This window comes from Cuculus canorus, chromosome 1 (assembly GCF_017976375.1).
Source record: "Cuculus canorus isolate bCucCan1 chromosome 1, bCucCan1.pri, whole genome shotgun sequence".
Lineage (NCBI taxonomy): Eukaryota > Metazoa > Chordata > Aves > Cuculiformes > Cuculidae > Cuculus > Cuculus canorus.
In genome coordinates this window covers 22,151,903-22,174,828 of record NC_071401.1, presented here as the reverse complement: position 1 = coordinate 22,174,828, position 22,926 = coordinate 22,151,903, and the positions used below count along the sequence as shown (strand labels likewise).

Here is a 22,926-nt window from a genome sequence, read left to right as displayed (position 1 = left end):
TTAGTTTACAATATAAAAGTAAACTTAAATTGCTATTATTTCCCCACACACACCAAATCCCTTTGAAAGCAGTTCTGTAACAGGGTCTGTAAATAACATAGAAAAAAAACAAACAAACCCCAAGACTGACCACACTGACACCAGTGACATGCAAGACAGCTATGTAAACCATAATCCTCATCTTTTAACTGCCAGTTGCCAACTGGAGTGTTCAACGTAAATAAGGTTGCATACCTGAAATCGAATTCTCTGAGTTCACTGATCAGGTTCACAGTGTTGTGCCTCCTAAAACCATTAAAAGCAATTGTACTAATCTGGGCCTCATGCTGCAGAGTACCCAACTTCCATCCATTCCCCTGCTTCTCTTGGGAGTCTCCTCTAGGCAGGCAGACGGCCAAGAAACTCTGTGAGGGGATGGAGAAAGGATCCATGAAGGCAGGCAATTCTGAGAAATCAAGTTATAGGTATGCAATCTTATTTTTCTCTTTTAAATTGCTCCTTCTACTGACGACCAGACTAGAAAGCAGCAGTTACCAAATAAAGACAAAAGCAAAGACGTGCAAAAAGATTTGGCAAAATTCATGAATTTCAGGTGACCATTTTTCTAATTTATCTAATAAAAAGACTGGAAGAGCAGGTAATGACAAGTGCCACAGGCAAGAGAGTGTTATCTTCCTTACATGTAGGTGTAAGTTCTGCCACATCAGTTCCTTTAAATTAAGTAATACTTTGGTTTGGCTGAATAGAAATTGATGCCTTATTTCCAGTTTCAAAGACCACCCTTGCCTATATAAGGAAATTGTAGTAGGTCAAATAAACAGTTTAGCTAGCCCACTAGTCTGTTTCAAAGACACATACACTAAAATCAGAACAGTAGCTTGCACTAGATTCCTGAGCATATGAACATAAACAATTAGAATATTCTACCAGTCTCCAATGACCTGCACCTCTGAGAACTCCTGAGCTAGACACAGAGCCTTTGCAGTTGACAGTCCTCAAGTAGTTCTCCTCTGTAAGTCGACTTTCCCCTCGAACCCAGGCAAACGTCCACAATAATCTCTGACAAATTTCCACAGCTTGGTTATCTTTACACAGGTTTTGAATTTTCTACCTGACTAGTTTCATTTGTCAGTCTCTGGTTCCAAGTTAGAAGAAACTACTGTTGCTTATTCAGTTTCTTTATCCCAGATGATTTTTCAGACACCAGTTTTAACCTCACCATATTCCTGTCCATCTTTAAGAACATGAAAAGCACTATTCCACTTTGCTGTTTTTCATACAGAAGATGTTTCCCACATCCTTGATCATCACTGTCATGTCTTCAATTTTTGTTGTTCTTCTATACACTTCAAAACGGCTAAGATGGACCACAACTATATACATGAGTCTATGATGCATTCACATCTTGAATACATGTCTTCCATTTGATTTTTTTTTAGTCTCTTCCCAATAATCTGCAACAATCCACTTCCTATTTACTGCTATTTAGCAAGAGGAAAACATTTTCCTTAATCTACTTAGCTCCAGCCCCAGCTCTGTTATTGAGTGATAACAGCCCCAACACAGGCCATCATTTGAAAGTTTAAAGTTAAAGTGAGTTTTCCCTCAATGACATCTGCTTATATTGCATCACCTGCCAGATTACTGCCAAGACTCCCAGTCTTGTAAGATCCTTCTGCAATCTACCCCAATTGACTCTTTTTTAACCATCCAAATTCCTAGTTATCATTGGAAAACTTTGGCAGACCATTATTTATCTTCAGGGCAAATAAGTGAATGTGTTAAGAAATACAACTCCCAGCACATATTCTTGTGACACCCCATCAGTGATCTCTCTTCACTGTGAAAATCAACTGATCGCCCTTACCCTACTTATCTTCTAAGCAGTCATTAACCTTCTGAGGACTTTCTCTGTTATTGCATGGCTACTTAGTTTCTTTTAGAGATTCTGATGGACTTCACTGAAAACCCAAGATCTTACCTACTGGGTCTTCCTTCAAAGAACTTTGAGACATGAATGTCCTTTATAGGAGCAAAAATTATTTTTTTTCCAGTGTGACAAAAGATTGTGTCCCCAAGAATTTTATTGTGACTTTTATTATTTTATCTAGAACAGATGTAATTCTTCTGTAGTACTCTAGAGAGGTATAAAAACATAACAAGGATTGATTTACATGGAAAATGAAAAATATGGGTGCAAGAGACTCAGAAGTCAAGTCATGCATGTAACAGTCATTAACCCTGCAGAAGGTCTTCCAAGGCTTATCCTACCAAATGAGTTTCACATCAGGCTCACTGAATTTGTAATTGCATTCTTTGACTTGCCACAGGATATGACAAGTCAAACTAGGGTTTCCTCTGTGAGATACTGCCACCAAAACCAATGGTGGAACTCAAGTTTCAACCTCACTTACACCAGTCAGCTCAGTGGAAAGCCAGTGGAAATTATTCAGTATACAAGGGATCTACAGGCCTTTTAACATATTCCCACACTACCAATACATTATACCCTGATCTACCACCCAAATAAAGTTTTCCATGCCAACCTTTGAAACAGACTGAATTCACAGACAAGGCTCTAATAATTTCAAAAGGCACAAGACCGAAGAAGCCTTAGCATCTGCTTCTCTTTATACACTGGCAGCCTAAAGACATTTTGGAAACATGTACTCTAATAAAATAAACAAGGCCAGGTCAAAGTCCCTGGATTGTCCCTGCTGCTGGATCTTATTTCACGGTTGGTCTTGCATCAAATAGGAAATTGAGCCAAGAGCTACGAGGGTACCTTCCTACCCTAAGCCTTCCTGTGATTCCATTCCACTGTGACCACTTCTCTTTCTGAGCATTACACCGAGATCTAATAGATTTGGCCTGCTGTGTTCCAGACAACACCTGGATGCAGCTTGTGGGACTGCATGGGTCAGGAATAGGTCCTAATAGGTAGTGTGACTGACAGCATACGATTTTGGGGGAAAAGATGCTTTAGTCATATGGATATGAGCTCTGCTGGGCAACTTACGGAGCCACAGACCATGCTGTGACAGATCTTATTTATGAATGTAGCCTTAGTGACTCCTTTGAAGCTACAGCATAAATCTGAAAAAAATCTGACCTGTGATGTGAAGTTTGTGTCTGAAAATAGTGTATTGTTACGCGTATGTTTCAATCCATTTCTTGTCTGAACCAGTACTTTGTTTCAAAATGTGCCTACTTAGTCCTCATAATACCTTATGAGGGAAAAAAAAACACCTATAAGTGGAGGGCACATGAACAGCAAGCAAACCAACGCACCACATCTTTTATGATTTTTGAAACATCTCCAATAAGTGTTAGATGTCATCCAGAGACATATCTGCAATTAGGACCCCAGAATTCTTGGCTCTCAACTCCAAACTTACTTCTCTCAAAGAATTGTGATTCCCTGAAATGGACATCAATTTTGTAAATTAGCCATAGTCAAATGTGACCAGACAAGTATATTGTTCATTGTGAGGTTTTTACCTTAGCTTTTACCTCTAGTTATATTTCTTTTGTTTTTAAAAAAAAAAAAATTGGGTTTGGAAATTGTACTAATAGGAAGTGAAGAAGAGATTTCTGATTCCAATCAGCTTATGATACGACAGAAACTATTAGCTAAAAAATGAATTTGAAAAACTACTTCTGACCAGCTGTTTACTGTTTAAATATTAGAAATAATTTACATAAGCATTGTATGACAAGGTATTTTCCTTACCCCATTTTCGTTTTGTGAAATAAGCATCAGCACTAGGGTCATTGAAGTGCCTGCTCATCATAGTCTCTCCTCCGGCATGAAAATCATATGCAAACACAAGAGCTTAAAAATAGAAACATATGACAATTACTAACTCAAACATATTTAGAAAAAGGTCTCAACATATCAGTTGAGGGAAAACTAAAAAAAACCTTACAATGTTCTCCAAATGCTTTAGTGGTAAACACTTCACGCAAGGTTACTATATTTGAGTGCTGTATTTTTTTCCACATGTCAACCAATACCATGCACTTCGTGTTAACAAGACGAAAACCTAGAAAAGAACAAAAACTATGGTTTAAAAGGTAATGTTCTGGAGGCAATTTTTTTACTTAGACATTTCTTCTGAAACTACTAAAAAAACCAACCAGACATTAAAATAGGATTAGCACGCTTAGCTATTGAGACAATTCAATTTTTCTCACCATGTATCCTCCGAAGGCAATATGGCAGGTCATCTTTACTATTAACAGCTTTATAGCATGATGTAATGTACCCAAAGTTGCTTGTTTTCTGTATCCGATTGGGTGGTGGCAGTGGTTCCAAAGGAAAGAGACTGTGGTAGCTGTCCACTTCTGCAGGAACTGCTAAAATCAGGTTACACACAGAAACGTATTAGGTGCCAGTTCACTTTGAGAAAATTATCACAGTAGCAGAGAAGATCAAAACGATTGTCATTAAGACGTAAATTATTTGCACTGTCTTTTAGGTACAGGTAAAATTAAAACTCATTATTTTTGCTTTAATATCAATATGTAGGTTGCTGGAATAGATTTCACAGATAAAATAACTCTCTTCAGAAAAAGTTACACCAAGTAACTATCAACAGAATAAACGTACAGCTCTATCTGCCATTTTCTCATTTGCCTCAAAAATTCACTCTTCTGAATGACATTTGTTTTTTTTTCTCCTGCACAGATGCATAAATAAGCACCAATACCCATACAGACTTCATACCACTAAGAATCCCGTTTTCATCACAAAAACCCAAAATCTGCATCTTGCATATTGCAACACAGTGATTTAGAAGACAGAGAGAGATGAGTGCTTAAGGTTTACAAATCAGATTAAAAGATTACCCTTGCTATCGAATTCATCTGGATTAGTAAATTAAACTGCATTGTTTACTATATCATTAACATATTTAACACACATTTGAGAATTAAGGGTATTGCAACCAAAAAAGGCAATCCGTTTAAATTAAGTTGAACACAACAAACTAAAAGTTCTCCAAAAGCCAAATTACAATGAAGAGTATATGCTTCTGTGGCCTGACAACCAGTAAAATACCTTCACTGATATACTAGTCAATTAATCTCAAAACAAACTGATTTGCTAGCTTATATACAGCCTTGGAAAATATACGCATTCTTTAAAGAAATAGCTAATATGTACAAAGTAATACAATACTGTTTTTCAAGAGGCTTTATTGCCATAAAAATTTTTCCTTTCTCAGTGACCTTAAGTATTCTCAGCCATAAGGAGTTTCAAACCAGAAAAAAATTACAAAAGAAAAAGAATAGAAGCAAGAAATAAATTTCATATTTCTGAAATACTTGTCTGGTTATCCACAGCCCAGGCTGACGATTAAGGCTTCATGAAAAATTAAAAACAGTTGGGTTTTGTTTTCCAAGATGTTGTTAATTTTCTTGAATACACATGGTTGCAAAACAATACCATCACAGCCTGTTTTATAAGTAATACTTACCAGGAACATCAGCCTGATCAATCTGGGCCATAGTTATTAAGTGTCTGTTGATCAGTTCCTGAAGGACAAATTAAGGCAAGTTTTGAACTTTATAATTCAGCTTGTCACATTTGTTAAGTTAACAGTACACTGTCTTTGAAGTACCTGCTACTTGTACTAAAATAGGGAGTTGATACAAGTGTCTAGGCAGGAGCAGGGAGAAGACTACTAGCGTGAAAATGTTAATGACAAAATATATAAATTCTTGAAGGAAGGAGCTGCAGAAGACACATGAGCTAAAGTTAGCACTGAGAGAGGCACACTACTGCAGGGAAGCTTAATTAAGTAACAGTCAGAGCCAGCCCTCAGCGAAGGGCTCCTTAACTAACTAACACCTGCATATGCTTTCATTTCAGTGAAAGACTTTACAACTGCATAGCATAACAGCTTAAAGGAATACTACATAAATGAACTCACACACACCAAAACAATACACAGCTGAACAGTGAATGCTGGTACAGAGATTAGACTGCAGTCACATATGCTATAGCCAACCCGCATCCTTTGTTGCGCTCCATCCATTACAGCAGTTGAAGTTTTAAACTCTCCACAGGGAAAGTGGACCACACAGATTTTGACTGGGTACTTTTTTTCTACTATTAGCGATTCTCTAGTTTTTGCCAAGATATGCGATTTTTTCTTTAAGTTCTCTATCATCTTACCTGTCTGAGCTCATCTGCCATGAAAAAGGAAGGTGCATTTGCTTTTGGCTGCATGTAAGCAACATGAGGTGCAGCTGGATGGTAAATGTGGTAGTTTGGAAATACCTGAAAGCAAAACATTTTAAGAAGCAGTTTAAAATCCTTAAGGATGGCAAAACCCAAAGATTTTTGTCACCCTTTCAGTCTGAACTACTGAACTACGAAGTCTTTAGGCACAGCATGTGTTAAAATATACAGTCAGGCATCTTACTATTCCCTTATGCGATACTCACTACAAATAACTTCAAGGGGGGTTGTGTATTTATGTACATAGTTATTTTAACACCTTTGTAACTGTCTTTCCCCCTCCACTATAAATGTAAGAATTATTTAACCTACCAGAAAAAAAAAAGTTTTATGTTTCCTCATTAGGTACGCATCCACTAAGATACACGTAAAATGTTTTCTTTTTCTTGTTGTATAAAATCCCAAAACACTACACAGGTTAAAAAATACATTAAAAATTCTCTGGTCCTTAAATTTCAGTGATTTTGGAGAACAATAAAAACAAGTTAAAGGCCAAATCTTCATACAGAATAAGGATTTCAGAGTGTTAAGGATGACTTCTGTACTATCAAACAATCCAGCATTTGTAAACTCCATACACTTCTGTATCGCAAGGAAACATACCATTCCTGTGAGAGGTGCTGGAGTTGTATCTGTGTAGAAGTACGTTGTTCCACCTACTGTTTCCTTCTGGATCACCTGGCCAGTAGACGGAGGCTGAGAGACAGCATTATTGACAGAAGCAGAGGCACTAGTAGGCACCATATAGTTTGCTGGGTTAGGAGTATGACTTCTTCTTCGAGGAGCAGGAGATGTATGAGGAGTTATTTTGGGGGAATGAAGAGGAGATGATCCTGCTGACAGTGACATTCCTTAAAGAAACACAAGAAGATGTTCTTGATCAAATCAATCATAAAAAACCACAGCAATTTGAGAGAAAACAAATGCTAGCCTTTACTAGCAATCTAAGCAGGAGAGGTGCTTAAAAATTCCTACATAGACATGAAGAGTTAAAAAGTAAAACATTAAGAGCAAGAATTAACAGATATATTTCCCAAAAAAATCTTTGCTCAGTTCAGAGAGAAAGGGCTTGGAAACTTCTGATCTATTCATGAAGAACTGGAGTAAAAGACATAGAAGTAATACAAAAGGGGAGATGAATCAAATTAATGCTGCGTCTAGAAAAGAGTTTATTAGACTGCAAAAAGATCAAATATGAATGACTATATGGTAAGTGAATGTTTACTTAAGTTACATAAGCAGTCAAAGGAGTCTGCCAAGCTGTCACAGGATTCACCTAATTACGCATGTACCTTTTACTAGAACTAATTCCACAGCTATGAATATTAGATCTCCAGTGAATCCAACACAAAAATAAGCAACACAATGTGCTACTTTTCATAATTTCAGGGGAGAGACCGTCTATTTTGCTATATGATATTAGAAATAATCCTCAAAAAGATCTATTTGCTTTACAAACAGTTAACTTCTCAGAATATGAAGTCCATTAGGCATTCATGCTGAAATGTTTAAAATTTACTTAAAATTATTTTGATGACTGGTGTTTACCCTCCATATCAGACAGGCAACGCAATTGAAACTTGAGAAGTTCAGCTTCTAAACAAAGGATCTTGGCAGGGAAAAACAAGGGCAACGTCTTTTTGCATGCATACATTTTAATTACCAAAAAGTAGTTCAGTTACTTCAACAATCATCATACACAGAATTCACAGATATGCTTAGTTATAAAAGTTCAGATGTCAAAAAAAACTTCCGGGGGAGGAAGAATTACCCTTCAGAAAACTCAGTGTTACTAATAGAAGACCTTACGTGTTTAGGTATTTAGATTAATCCAAAAAGCATCTATGAAACTTATTTCATAGATTTTTTTTTTCAACAACTTATTATTGTTGTTCAGTTCAGATTGAGATGCACTTTCTACTCTTTAACAGAATTATATCAGTCATATTAAATTCTTTTTCTGAAAGGACAGAAGATACACAACTTTGCCATTTAACGCTCTATGCAGAGCTGAAAATTCTTTCCTAGTTAAGAATTCGGTTAGTTGGCACTCAGACATTCATTTAAATTACTTCCATTTATAAGCTCTGGAAGTAATTTAAGCAAATATCTGGGTAATAAAGTCAAGAGCAACTTCTTTTTGCATACAATTTTTACTTAACAAAAGCTAGTTCAGTTACTTCGATCAGGAGTTATTGTATGCAGAGTTCTCAATATGCATCATTCATAACATGTAGGAGTGCCTTTACATTCATGTCTTGTCCCTACATCAGCTGCATCCCTCCTACATTCACTTTTCTCTATTTAAAAAAAAAAAAATCACAAAAGCAAATAATAATTTACTATTAACAGTTTAATCAGTAGTTGCAGAAAAATTTTGAAGCTACTGTATCCTAATGATATTAGCAGAATATTTGTAACCTTTCATTTAGCTCCAATCATTTACTTTTCTGACATACCAAAAGCCACGTATATTAATTTGGAACAATTAAGGTAAAAGTTGCTGTGGGCAACTAACACTTAAATATTCCAATAGCTACTGTATACATTTTTACATTTGTATTACATTTTTAATGAAAGCTAAAACATGAAGGCATTCTTAATCCACTGTGGGAAAAGAGTGATTTCAAAGGAAACAATATATTACCATTAAAATTCGAAAGATAGCTAATTAAAGTGGCCATAAAACTGAAGCAGCTGTACGATGTGCCTACCATGCTGAAGGGATTCTCTTCACCCAGTTAAAGTTATTGACGTGTCTTTTTCACTCCATTCCAACAAAACACACTATTAACCAGAGTCCTTGCAAGCACATAATCCCTCCCCAGATAGAAATTATTGGCTTCAAGAAACCTTGTTTTTTTTCAGGAAGAAAAAAACAGTAGCCTTTATATACACTAATGAAAAATTAACTGAAGAATCCTCTAAAATAAAAACTGTTCTTACAAGACACTCTATACTGTAAATTTTATCTTATAAATGAAAGTGATGTCTTGCAACCTCACTAAAATTATATTGCGACCTTCTACAGGAACTTTCTCAGGAAAAAAAAATAGATCTATCACTAGCTGTTCTTACCGATACATTTTCAAACAATTTCCACTGTAAGATTTACTTTAAAAATGTATTTCTGCTAAAGAATAGTTACAAAGATAAATCTTTAATGTCTTTGCCTGGGTACTAACACAAATCTGAATGAAAAGGAAGACAGTAAGAGTTACACAAATCCTTTCAAACATCTTTCCAGCCTCAGTTAAGGTCTGACTTTGGAAGGACACCGCAGGTTCAATGAAAATCATCTGGTGGGCAACACATACAGGCTTATAACTTGCCAATATACATAGTAAGTTCAAGATATGAAAGAAGCTTGACTACAGTATGGTTTTACACTACTAGAACAATATACTACAAGTTACAAGAAATGTGCTGCTAGTGCTGCAGCAAACCTTCAAGGTGACAGATTCTTCCAAGACACCTCCATTAAATTCTGCAGTCTAAATAAATAAGTACTAATTACAAGGCATCCAATATCACATAAATAGAAAGAATTATTACAGTGAAACTGGTGCATACCTAAGTACTTACAGAAGCAATTAACTGGATATGCAAATTTAAGTAGGTCTCACCAACTTAATCAGTATTTCAATCAGTTATAAACATACTAATATTAATATTTAACCACAACAAAATGAAGAGGAAAATAAAGGAAAATGGCTGGATTAAAAGATGAGTATTTATTCCTGCTGACTCATACTCAAGTTAAAAGACAGTACTGGATTTACAATATTAACGATGTGGTTAATATGGAACAACCCTTCACAGAATTAGACATGCTGTTTTAAATAGTACTATTTATATGAAAACTTATTTGCTAAAAGGCTTAAGAAAAAAATGGGGCTTGAATAATCTCCAATTCATAGTTTTACAATTTATTTTTATATTGTATAAAAATATAAAGATCCTACTAGTGATCCTGACAAAAAGACCCAAATATTAAGCTTTCCCTATAACGCAGTTTAGTGTTTCCCTATATTAAAATACCAACAGAAGTACTAAAGACAATCAAAAAGCCTGCTTCAAACTGTACTTCCTGAGACTTATCCACTAGTAAAGGTGGCTCTTTCTCACCTACGGAAAATTAAGGGAGTCTTAATACACTTCATGAAGCAGTCAAACCTTGTCATGAAAAGTAAGCTGCAAGGGGAAAGGACATCTTCCACTTCAATTATTTACATCTGAAAAACAACGTCATGGTACACAGCTGTCATAGTATCATACCAACATGGAAATGGTTGTGGGATTTGAAGGTCTTTTCACAACAGTCAGTGACTGAACAGGCTGCCTACACATACCCGGAGCTCATGCTGCCATTCTCAATTTAGGTAGAGCAGGAGGTCATATTTACATATCCCTCTTTAATGTTATATTTTCACTTCTTGCATTGCTTTTATTTTTGAAATTTCATCGTGACTGAGGAAAGGGAAGTGGCAGACTTTGAAATTCATTTCAGACAGTGCTCAAAGATATTTTATGAGATTAACACTTCTAGTAAAGCTCTGTAGCATGCAATGTATTTGAGTTAAAAGCTAGGTTGTATTTTTAATCTCTGAGTTCATATAGACAAACAGGATAACAGAAAGGGCAACGAGCATGAACCCTCACTAAGGACGTGGTGTCTACGGTTTTTGGATCCAATGGAAGTTTAAACTTAATGAAGCAGAATATTATTAAGCTGGCCTACAAGATAAATAGTTCTTAAGAAACGGAGGAATCCAATAAGTGTTCTACACATACTTTCTTACCTTTGCCTACAAATTTACTCATCTACAACCATATACTTATGCCTCTAAGGCTTTTAACATATTCAGAGGTCAAAAATTATGCATTTACCTTTTTAACACTACAATAATGTTTTATACTCTAGACTACTAGGTACATTTTGAGGAATGACTAAATTAATTAAATAAAAACCGATTTTTTAAATAACTTCTTTCAAGCAGCATTCACTATATAGTTCTTTTTCTTATAAGCTCTCTATCAGCTCATTAGTATTATAGCTGTGTATTTCCAAGTTCACTAGACCTGTTTAATTCCCTAAACAACTTTCATAAGTTTTTTCTCCTCAGTTTTATTTAGGAGGAAACTAATGTTACAGTCTCCTCTGCCTTCTTCCTCTCTCGTATTATTCTAGCATGACTGTGGAATTTTCTCAGAAAAATGGCTGCACCATATGGGAGGTCAGAAAAAGCTCTGGGTGCCTCAGGCCACTCAAACCACCTCAGCTGAAGATGGTCCGTTTCCAACTGAGGTCACAAGCTCTGAGAGCCACACTCTTGTAACCTGTTATGAATGAAGGTATGTCAACTGGACACAAGAACATCACCTTCACACACTTGGCTCCTAAGCCTGCAGATTTGGACTGGCAGCAGAAATGGGATTTCTAACATTCTGCGTAAGCTCAGAGCCTGTCTTGGACTAAATATAGAAGCAAGAGCCATTTGCTGCCATTTCTTCCATAGCAAAAGGTATCACACTCAAGCTATAACTTAGCTTAAGCAAACAAAGCCAAGCCAAAGATTTTCTCTGCTGGGGGCTAGACATCCGTTGTCTATCAAGTTTAACACAGGAATGATGTCTTAGCCCTTCCATGACATTCAGTAACTTCCTTCATATGCTTTGCTACATGTTTCAATGGCACTAGTACTCTGAAAGCACTACACAGAACTGGCTAAGCTAACCTTGTAAGCAGAAGTACTATTTGAAGATCGTCAGCAACTCACCAGATTTCCTGTACAAATAATAAACAGGATATATTTGCTAGCAAGTGTGGACAGGCGCACACTCTCCTGGGTTGAAAACTGGTTGGATGGCCAGGCCCAGAGAGTGGTGGTAAATGGAGTTAACTCCAGCTGGAGGCCAGTCACAAGTGGGGTTCCTCAGGGCTCAGTACTGGGTCCAGCTCTGTTCAATGTCTTTATCAATGACCTGGATGAAGGCATTGAGTGCACCCTCAGCAAGTTTGCAGATGACACTAAGCTGGGTGGAAGTGTGGATCTGATGGACGGTAGGGAGGCTATGCAAAGGGATCTGAAAAGGATGGACCGCTGGGCTGAGGCCAACGGCATGAGTTTCAACAAGGCCAAATGCCAGGTCCTGCACTTGGGGCATAACAACCCTAGGCAGTGCCACAGACTAGGAGAAGTCTGGCTAGAAAGCTGCCTAGAGGAGAAGGACCTGGGGTGTTTGTTGACAGCCAACTGAACATGAGCCAGCAGTGTGCCCAGGTGGCCAAGAAGGACAATGGCATCTTGGCTTGTATCAGAAACAGCCTGACCAGCAGGTCCAGGGAGGTTATTCTCCCTCTGTGCTCGGCACTGGTGAGACCGCACCTTGAGTACTGTGTTCACTTCTCTGGGCCCCTCACCACAAGAAGGATGTTGAGGCTCTGGAGTGTGTCCAGAGAAGAACAATGAAGCTGATGAGGGGGCTGGAGAACAAGTCTGATGAGGAAAGGCTGAGAGAGCTGGGGTTGTTTAGCCTGGAGAAGAGGAGGCTGAGGGGAGACCTTATTACTCTCTACAACTACCTGAAAGGAGGTTGTAGAGAGAAGGGAGCTGGGCTCTTCTCTCAAGTGACTGAGGACAGGACAAGGAGGAATGGCCTGAAGCTCCGCCAGGGGAGGTTCAGGCTGGATATCAGAAAAAAATTCTTCACAGAAAGAGTCATCAGGCACTGGAACAGGCTGCCCAGGGAGGTAGTCGAGTCACCTTCCCTGGAGGTGTTTAAGGAATGGGTTGATGAAGTGCTTAGGTACAAGGTTTAAGGGAGTGTTAGGAATGGTTGGACTCGATGATCCACTGGGTCCTTTCCAACCTGGTGATTCTATGATTCAAGAGAATGGAAAGAGCAAAAATAGGATATTATCCAGGGGAGCTTAGGGAAAGAAGGTTTGAAAAGGGTGAAGGAGATCTGTCCAAAGCTCTTCAATAGGACAATTTTCTCCAGCTATTTGTGTAAGTCACATTTTATCTCACTATGTTTTCAGATTGTTTTAAAGGCTACCAAGATAAAGACTGACTCTTGTGTTGAGATTATGTTAGAAAGCACTTATGAAAGTAAATAAACATAAGAGTAGGAGTAACTCTCTTCTATGCTAAGCCTTTATGTGTAGGTGAGTTGTGGATAAAAGTTATCTATTGAAGTTCGTTAGGTTTCAGTTGTTTTTTTTCCAGTATTTCCGCAGTACTGTTAGTAACACAGGCAGAACAAAAATTTTCCAGGGACAATCAATTTTGTGAAGTTATCTATGAAATACAAGACGTCAAACGTGGTTTTGATTTACACCTACCTTTAAGGAAATCTCAGTAATTAGAAATGTGAAAGAACTTGATTTTTTCCACCCTCAAGAGGTAAATCAAATGGACTGTTCTCATCATTTAACTACTGTGTTATAGGTGAATGAACTATGGAACTTTTTACAAATTATTCCTACTATGTTTCCTGATTTCTTATGAAATATTACTTTCCTCCAGTATCCTGCAAGCTAATATAAGCAATCTTAATCTCATGCAAACGCTTAAATCTTTTGAGTTTCCTAACAGTTATTCTACAGGAGAATATACACCATTTAACTGGAAGCAGACTTTTCTTTATTTAAAGGAAAATTCTTATAAGAACTTTTCACATTGGTTTCACTTCAACTTATTTTCCCTTATTTAAAACTAAGATCCCAACAATAATTTTTAAGGACAATTTCAGAGCATATTTCAATATTTTTTATTTCAGTATTGGCATCTATATTTCTTGGCTCAAACTGTCATACAAACCTCTCATCAACAATGTTACTTATCCTTTCAAATATTACTTACAGATAGTAAAGAAATTGGACTGTGAAGGATCCCTCTGAGACCCCACTGGGCACTTTCCAAAAGTAGGTCATTTTACTGTATGCTATTTAATCCTTTATAAACTTTTCAATCCAGGTGACAAGGCTGAGAGGCATACAAACACAACAGTTTCCAATAAGACTGTACAGCACAATATAGACAAAAATCAGACGCAGTACTGCAACATGTTCATTTGGGCAGCAGAAGCATCAATAACTTCCTCAGCCCATTCCGATAATTAGAAATCGGAGCTAAGCACTAGTTTCTTTCACATTGACAAGAGATTTATCCCCCAGCATCATGGAAGACTGAAGTTCAGTTTAACACATGAGAACTAGCGGTACTGGTTTACAATATTAACGAAGTTCTACAATATTTGCCTCTGCCTTTTGGCAGCTACCTAATGCTTCTTGTCCATCACAAAAGATTGCCAAAGGTTTAAGCACATAGAGAAACTTGCTAAAGGATCTGCAATGTGTAATATCTTATATCTTAAAATTGCTTCATTTTATTTGAAAATAAATATTAGAATTAGGATAAATTTTTAAGATCAGATGTTAAAAAGTCGCATGAAGAGCTTGATCTTTTTAAGTGTAAAAAAAATCTTGTCACTCAGAAGTATATGACTACATGGAACACTTTTACCTGGTAAGAGTTTTAAATGTAGAAAGTATTCATAAATTGGTCTTAATGGTGAGATCACATATGACATAAAATAACAGCACTACAATGCACAGCAGATTATTTTAGAATAAACCTATCTTCTTGTTTTTCATAGAGATTTTCAAGTCCTCATATATACTCATTAACACTCAAAACTATTACTTCTAGATCACATGTTCTAGAAACAAATCAAAAGAGCAGATCAACATGTGTTAAACAGAACACATTCACTGTAGACTGCAGTGCATTTCTAGAGTAAGGGTTGTTTAAATTATCTTCAGGTACTGCTCTGGCAAGGACCACATTGAGTACAGTATGCAATAAGACAGCACCTCTTTTGCCCAAAAAGAGTAGAGGAAAAATTAGGCTGAGTTAATTTCAGTGCTGCTGCAGCTAAACAGATTTCACAGCTTGCAGTGTGATTTAAATTCTACTGGAAGAAAAATCCCAAGTTCCTGCACTTTTATATGCTTGAAGACTGTCTTAAAACAAAGACCTAAAGCAGGAGGAGGATCCTTTTACTCCCGATAAACCTGATCGCTATCTGTACAGGGTTATGTTTGACATCAAGCTAAAAGAAGCAACTGTACTGCAAATGATTACTCTCAACTTACCTGGAGCTAGCCCAGCGGTAGCAGGACCTCCCATGGAGGGGTGAGAGAACAAGGCTTGAGAGAAGGCAGACACACTTGACTGGGACACATTACTCAGCCTAGAGGTTGATCCTCCTTTAGGAATAAATTCACTTGCAGAAGGATTTGGTGTCTGTTTAAAAACAAATGTAAATTAAATGTTTATGTTAAATGTGAAGAGATGGTCAGTGCCTATTTGGTAGACAATACCTTCTAGGCAAGCCTACTGAGCACAGGGGACATTTTTAAGTTACACAGAACTTGCTGACAAGCGCAGCACATACTGGAAGCTGGTCTGCACAAACAGATCTAAGCGCGTTTCCAGCTTACATCTTGTTAATACTTAAGTAGCATTAGCAAGCTTTCCATATGAACAGATGATGTGCGAGTTCATACAAACACTTCGCAAAAGGCTTCCCATAAGCATTACATTATAAAGTTTGAGAACAGACTTGACACTGAGAAAGCTCCGTCACTGCTGCACAGACTGTTCTTAAATGACTTCAGAGATTTCCGCTCAAACTAAGTAATGGTTTCAAACTCAAGCAGCAAAAGTCATTCCTGCTAAAGAAGTCACCCCCATCTCCACTTGAAATATGCCTGTATGTTCCTTTTCTTGTGAAATTGACTTCTGATTTAATTATCTATTCCATTACGTAGCATCTTTAATAATGAGGTTTAATTTGGCACCGCAGAAACAAATACCAGTGACCATCGAACAGTAAGTATTTCTTAGCACATAAAACATACTGCACAAAACTTTAATTTTTATTTAAATCTATGCACAGGGTTTTATAGTTTGTGGGGCTTGTGGCGTTTCTTTTGGGGTGAGGTTTTTGTTTTAGGATAGGGAGTGAAAATCCTAATTAGACTTCAAAAGGCAAAAAGCTTATTACTGGACAGCCAATTACAAAATACATTATTGGAATAAAGAAGAAATTAAGCCAAGAAATAAAATCAATTATTACATGAATACACTAAAAAACAACTGTCAAAATTAAGTTTATCAAGTAATCAGATTACTGTTAGCTATTTCTTAATGGTTTTTTGATTTTAGGAAGTTCTAAAATGACCAAAAATATCAACTGTTAGTTGAATTACCAATATTGATTTTTACCAATATGAATAAAGTGGCATCAGAGAAGTTAAGTTAGTGTCAAATTAAAAGTGTGATTACAAATCACTAATTTAGACAGTGAAGCATTTGAAAAATATTCTGTGTTTTACTGTTCTTAACATATTTGAGTACTTCAGCCAAATATCATAGTACTAATGTATTTCAAAGCACTGTAATAGAAAGAAGATTCTAAAAGCTGTAAAATTAAAGAGGATGTTCAGGTTTAAAAGTAAATAGTAAGAATATTCCACTTTTAATCACACAATAAATTTTAACCACTAACAATCTTATGATGTTACATATTAGTCATTCTATACATGCACGTGCATGAATATTCAAAGAACAGACAGAACCAAATATCTAGACCGGTAGAGTAAAACATGTAGATTCACATGAGTAAAAAGTTCATAAGTGACTCAATCACATTTAAGTAAGGAAAACTTGCGAAGGTATATACTAATGCAGCGAAACAAATGGGAAGTTGCATTATACAGACTGAAAGCAAATAACCGATACATTTAAGCTCAAAAGGAAATATTCTGGACTTATCCGAATTTTTGGTACAGGAATAACTAAAAAGAATTGTGTTCCTCTACACAAAGTCTGGCATGAAACAATTCAGCCAAATCTGCACCGAAACTGGAGAAAATTAGAGGTGGTAAAGAGCAGAGTAGAATTTGTCCAAATAGAGATACAGCTGAAAAGTCATTATCAACTAAAACAGCTGGGAGATGAAGGAACAGAATCTGTAGCATCTTGCTAAAAGTACGTAATTTCAAAGAACTATATGAGATTGACGTTTTTCCACTGCTAAAACTAGCCATGACACACCCAAAGATCTACTACACCTAAATAGTCTGTCAACTGGGTGACAAGGGCAGAATATGGCAAAAAAAGTCTGAAGCATGCAAGTGGTGGGAAAAAAACCTTCTGGAAGATAACCTCAGCCTTTCCTAGAGCAATGGAGAGAGTTGCCAAAATCCCATCCATACCATTCCAGTCAAACTCCTAACACTTTCACCAAATGATTCAATTAATGCCTACAGAACAGGACTGCTTCTTATTTCTAAATGCATTCTGTAAGTTTTCATAGACTGGTTTTGGTCTCCAAAAGTTGCTTACATATCCATTATAATTTTAAAATGAAACTACTTGAGGGCTCCAGATGTTTCAATTTATCCAAGCGGAATAGTCAGACTCTGGAAGCTGCTAGTTTGAGTTTACACTGCAGAACTGCAAACAGCAGTGGGTCACGCCTGATTGAAATTCAGTTTTCATTCCTTTTTGTTTTGGTGTCAATTCAGGATCAGAATCAAAGCCTTATATGTTGTTTCTATATAACTTTGATGAAAGCACTTTATATGAGTAAACAGATTTGACTTGCACACCTAGACCCTTTACTATAGAAGCCCATGATGTTAGAAGCATAAAGCTGTAATCCAAGACTTTACTCATTAGTAAAAAGAAGTTATTTAAATTTTGGTTCTAATTTTAAAAGACCCTTCCACATTCAAGTTGTTTCCTAAACGCAGAAAAATACCTGAGCTTCACGGCCACCAGCCACAATAAACAAATCATAAACAAATACAACAAAATTTAATAATTTGTGGTTAAAGCTAGTTAATACTCTGTGATAAACTTTGAAGCTTGAGCCCCAGACCACATTTAAATACATTAGATCTATGTGAAGCTGCAGGTCTTAAAATGTTTCCAAAAGCATACAAGTTTCCATTGGAAGTAAAACACTTTTTTCTGCATATTCTGATTCCAACAAAATAATAAAAAAGTAACACATTAATAGCATATAGGCTAGAATAAAGGTATCCTTAAAGTGACATGGAATATCAAAGTACGCTGTAACACAGGGATGAATAAGTTATGGAGCCTTTGGAAGGTCATGCAAGGATCCCACAGGAGCAGTGGAAATCACCCTTCTCTCTCTCCCAATTTCAGTTCAGCATCTCACACTAGAGCGCAGTGGCAGAGCCACCACCTGTTTCGGCGGCTGTAACAATACTCCATTAGATCAGTCCCGGTCTCACATGCTACCAAAGCCGATAGTTAGTTACCTAAAGCAAGAAGTAGCCTGATTTCACTTTATTTCAGAAGAACGTGCTAATGTACTTACCATGTTAAAACTGGATACAAGCCTTTTGGGTTTTGTTTTTTTTTTTTGTTTTCCTGCACCTCCAAATTTGTGCTGATCTGTTCTGACATCCCAAATTGCATAATCCTGCAGTGGTTACAGAAAGCCAGCGCTAAACTATATCCACACTATAAGCAGGGCAGTCTTCCATTGGTCTATTTTTGGCGTAGCTTTCGGAATCTCTCTTAGGAATCCAAAAGCATCCAACAGTGCTGCTGGGTTTTTATGTGTGCTTATTTTTTTGTTGTTTTCAGTGAGGGTTCTTGTTGTTTTAAAAGGGACAGATCTGCGATATGAGGAGCTTCATTTTATGTAGACAGCACCACTGCAATCCCACTGTTTCCAGGGTTCCTTGCCCTTCAAGGAAGGACACATTCTGAGATGCCAGATCAGCCCAGTCCACACTGGAGGTCACCAAGGGATTCAAAGCAAGTCTCTTTCCCTCACAGTATTGAATTTGTGCAATATGCTTCCTTATGACAATTACTGTGACACACCATCACAGCACCCATAAAATTAGCTCTACTAAATTTCACCTCATCAACATTACTAGCTGTGTTGCCCTCCTGCTTTTCCAGGAGAATCAGTGACAATTCCATTAAAACTGGGTAAAATCTGGAGGCTGAAGAGTTTGGGGTTTGTTTTTTTAAACCATGACAAAGGCTCAGACAAATAAAACTACTAGCAAAGTTTTGTTACATTTTAGCAAGTAGATCTCACATTTCTTTAACAAAACACTTCAAAGTACTATAAGTCAAAGTTCTTGATGAAAATATTTTAAAAACTAATTTCTCTAGATTTTTGGGGTTCAAGAAACAAATAAAAGATCACATTATTCATGGTGCTTAAGAACTAACGTGTAACAAAAAATGTAGCCCTGTTATTTTAAGCAGAATTGCCACTCACTGTTACATTATGTATCATGCAGTGGTGTAGTAGCTCAGGATACTTCTTAACATATGGTAGGACATATCGCTGAAGAACAAACTGATTTATTTATTTATTTATTTTTACTTTTTCTTAATGCACAACCTAGAATATAATTCATTCTATGGACTCCACTTTCAATCATGCAAGCTTAACATAATATTTAAAGCAAAGAGATCCAGACTGTAAATTCATAGCTATGCATGAGAAACGGCTATACTGCCTTGCTTTTTAAAACAGCCTCATTTTGGACAAAAACCTCGATAAACATTGCATCATGAAACTGTGTATTCCCACATCTTAAACCATACATTTGGAAGAGAGCAGATTCAGACACATGAGCTTCAATAACTGCCCAGCACAGCAGACCCTCAGCAATTCTGAAATGTAACTCTGCTTTCTCATTTTCAAACACAGACAAAAAAAGACAACCCTCAAATAGATGTACCTCCATCATAACTTAAGCTTTCTACCTATTGTTTAGCATTCACCATGAGCCAAAATGTAGTTTGCATGACCTATATTCACACCTGCAAAAAAGTCTCTAGAAGTCTGTATTTCAAAACACTGAAGAGTAATGCTATTTGTGGATTATACACATACTGAAGTAGAAAAACAAGGTCAATCTGAAATCCCAGTACGGAATCCAGTTTTTAAGCAGTTTCATGTACCAAACTTCTCCAGTCACTTCTTGTGCTTCTGTAATTAAAAGTTTCAATTTTTAGCAGCTTTCTTACTTTGTTTTAGCTCTAACTTAGAAAACATTCACACCAGAATACAAAGATTTACAATGACCAGATGAAAACATTAATATAAAATTGTTTCTCATCTATGTAGAACTTTACATATACTCAATCTCTTCTGCAGCCTGTCTTCACATCTTCCCCCATTCACTCTTGCCAGACTCCACTGTTCTCTGCAATCCCTCCCCCTCCTGCTATTTCCCTGTAGCTGAAACACCCTCCTGTTCTTATTTCCATCAGATATGCATACACACGCTTTTGCTGAAGTCCAATGTCTCCATGCAAAGCTATGTAATTGCACTGTATAAAACAAAACCTTATGCTGTACACAGCTCAAGTATATTACAGACCTGAAACTCTGGAACAATAAAGAAGCTTGGAATTGCACTCTTCAAAAGCCACATGCTCTGCAGCCAATCCCGAACTATTGCCATTAACCTTGCAGGGACCTTGAGCTTCTCATTGCTACACTTTCAACACAACTTTGGAGGGCATAGGTACTGAAAAGACAATTGCTCCTGACCAGGAGCTCCAAGTCGCAGACTACTGGCTCTCCAGCCTCCAGAAACATTAGGTTTTTCTGCTCAGCTCTAAGCAGAGTAAATAAACAACAAACCTTGCTGCAACACTGAAGAGCAGAGAAAATAATGGAGGGCATGAACACAAACAGGGCTTTTCCTGCCCTGGAACATTCAACTGAACACCTGATTCTCCCATTAGCTACATACAAACTCAATCAGTCAATCTTCTCTCCGTTGAGAATTGTGCTTTATATGTTCCAGCCACTCCTCTGCAACCTTACACGGTTCTACCAATTTTCCTTCATGCTTCACCTTTTCTCCACCAGTGGGTGTGCTGCTTCTCCAGCAGCAGAAGGGACAAGACAGACTTAAGTCCCAACGCCCCTACACAGTGTAGCATCAGTGGACTGTATCACACTGCCCATAACTCCCAAGTTCAGTAACACAAAGATGTCCAAACATCAAGTAATGCAGAACTAGTATTGGTATGGAAGCCAACATGAAGCTCGTATGGATAAGCTTCATGTTGGCTCATGCATGGCAGAAATTTGGCAAACTGAAAGAAACTCTTAAGATGCCACAGATTCCAATTATGTCTGTTGTCAATTTACCCATTTCACTCCTTTAAAAAACATCAAAAAGAACATAACTCTCATAGAAAGACTAAAATAATCAAAAGCATTACTTAAGTGCAAAATAGTATTAGCAGTGCTGCAGTTTCCATCACTGTAATAATTTGTATCTAAATCCCATTTAAGGGACATGGAGCAGATTCCTCCTAGACTAGAATTATCCTTCATTATCAGTCCAAGGATAACCTGCTCTTTCTGTACAGAGATGTTCAAATGCAGCTCTACCTCTCCCTTTTAAGGGGATGATGAAAATCCAAGAATGAAGTGAAGTAACAACAAAGTTTAACAAACAAGTTGAGAAATATAAACTATTCCAACATAAAATTGAGAATTTACACTTCCTGACCATGGTGGTTACATCTTCAGATTCTGTACTGAGGGAATTTATTTGCATTAAGAGTCAATCATTTTAACAGAGATCACTAATTTTACTAGTAGAAACCTTCCTCACATGAAAATTAAAATAAAAGGTAGCGTGTGCTTGCTTTTAGAATACATTTAATGATTACTTTTGCTTCTCCTACACAGATTATAACATAATCAAGTAAGGTAAATAGCACAGCAATGGGTGAAAAGAATACATCATCTCCAAGTCACTCTCCTGGAGGGCCACTATACCTACTTAGTGAAATAAATATTTGATCAGATCTCAACTCATATTTGGAGTAACTGCTTCTAACATTTTCCAGAATTTAAAGTAAAGCATCCAAAATATTGAAAAAGTGACTAGAAAAAATAATTTTACCTGTAAATTGTTTTCTGTGACTCTGTTCCACCAAACCATATTGATCGGTACTCCTGTTTTACACCTGTCAGCCAGACAGCCAATAGGGTTCTTTGTTTTTCTTGCTTTTGATCCCACCGGAACTATCCTCTCATCCAGCATCCCCAGTCGATACTTCCTGGGCTACAAAAAAGAAGGAGAGAAACCAGGCCACTCCTAACAACCCTCATCTACAGGCTACACTAAAATAGTTATGACACCATGTTATGTTTTCTGGATTGGTGGAATAGGAAACAATTTGCAAGTAAAATTTATCTGAGACTGTTTCTTTTCAATCCTGACTATTTGGTTATAAGCAATATTATTAAAAAAAATAAAATAAATACAGGGAGTACTAATAATTTATAAGCAAAACAGTCCATTCACAAGTCAGCCACTGATATATAAGGATAATTCAGGGAATTCTATAAAAATAAGGAATTATTCAGAAAAATTCATATTTCTCAAATAGATACCTTCAATCACATCATAATAATGAACGCTTCCCTTGTGATTTCTATCAAACAAGAAATTAACATTGGCTTTTGTATGCTTCTTTTTAAATTCAAATTTGCCAAGGCTCATCTCCTGGAGAACTACTTTCAGGAACCAGGCAGAACAGAGTAGCCAATTGCAGCAGAACTCAATG

The 22,926-nt window shown here is 36.9% G+C and overlaps 1 protein-coding gene across 5 annotated transcripts in view; it reads right to left on the bottom strand.

Annotated features, from left to right (window-relative positions):
* PAN3 (poly(A) specific ribonuclease subunit PAN3) overlaps nt 1–22,926 on the bottom strand; it is an 84,113-nt gene that overhangs the window by 25,826 nt on the left and 35,361 nt on the right. For 3 of the 5 annotated variants that reach the window (XM_054066954.1, XM_054066926.1, XM_054066937.1), the window contains exons 6-13: nt 22,260–22,421; nt 15,411–15,561; nt 6,851–7,098; nt 6,182–6,286; nt 5,481–5,538; nt 4,198–4,359; nt 3,930–4,046; nt 3,734–3,835 (exon numbers count right to left, since the gene is read on the bottom strand). In XM_054066954.1, the coding sequence (XP_053922929.1) occupies nt 3,734–3,835; nt 3,930–4,046; nt 4,198–4,359; nt 5,481–5,538; nt 6,182–6,286; nt 6,851–7,098; nt 15,411–15,561; nt 22,260–22,421 (1,105 nt within the window). The remainder of the gene's footprint in view (nt 1–3,733; nt 3,836–3,929; nt 4,047–4,197; nt 4,360–5,480; nt 5,539–6,181; nt 6,287–6,850; nt 7,099–15,410; nt 15,562–22,259; nt 22,422–22,926) is intronic. The other 2 variants (XM_054066915.1, XM_054066946.1) reach the window with 2 other exon arrangements.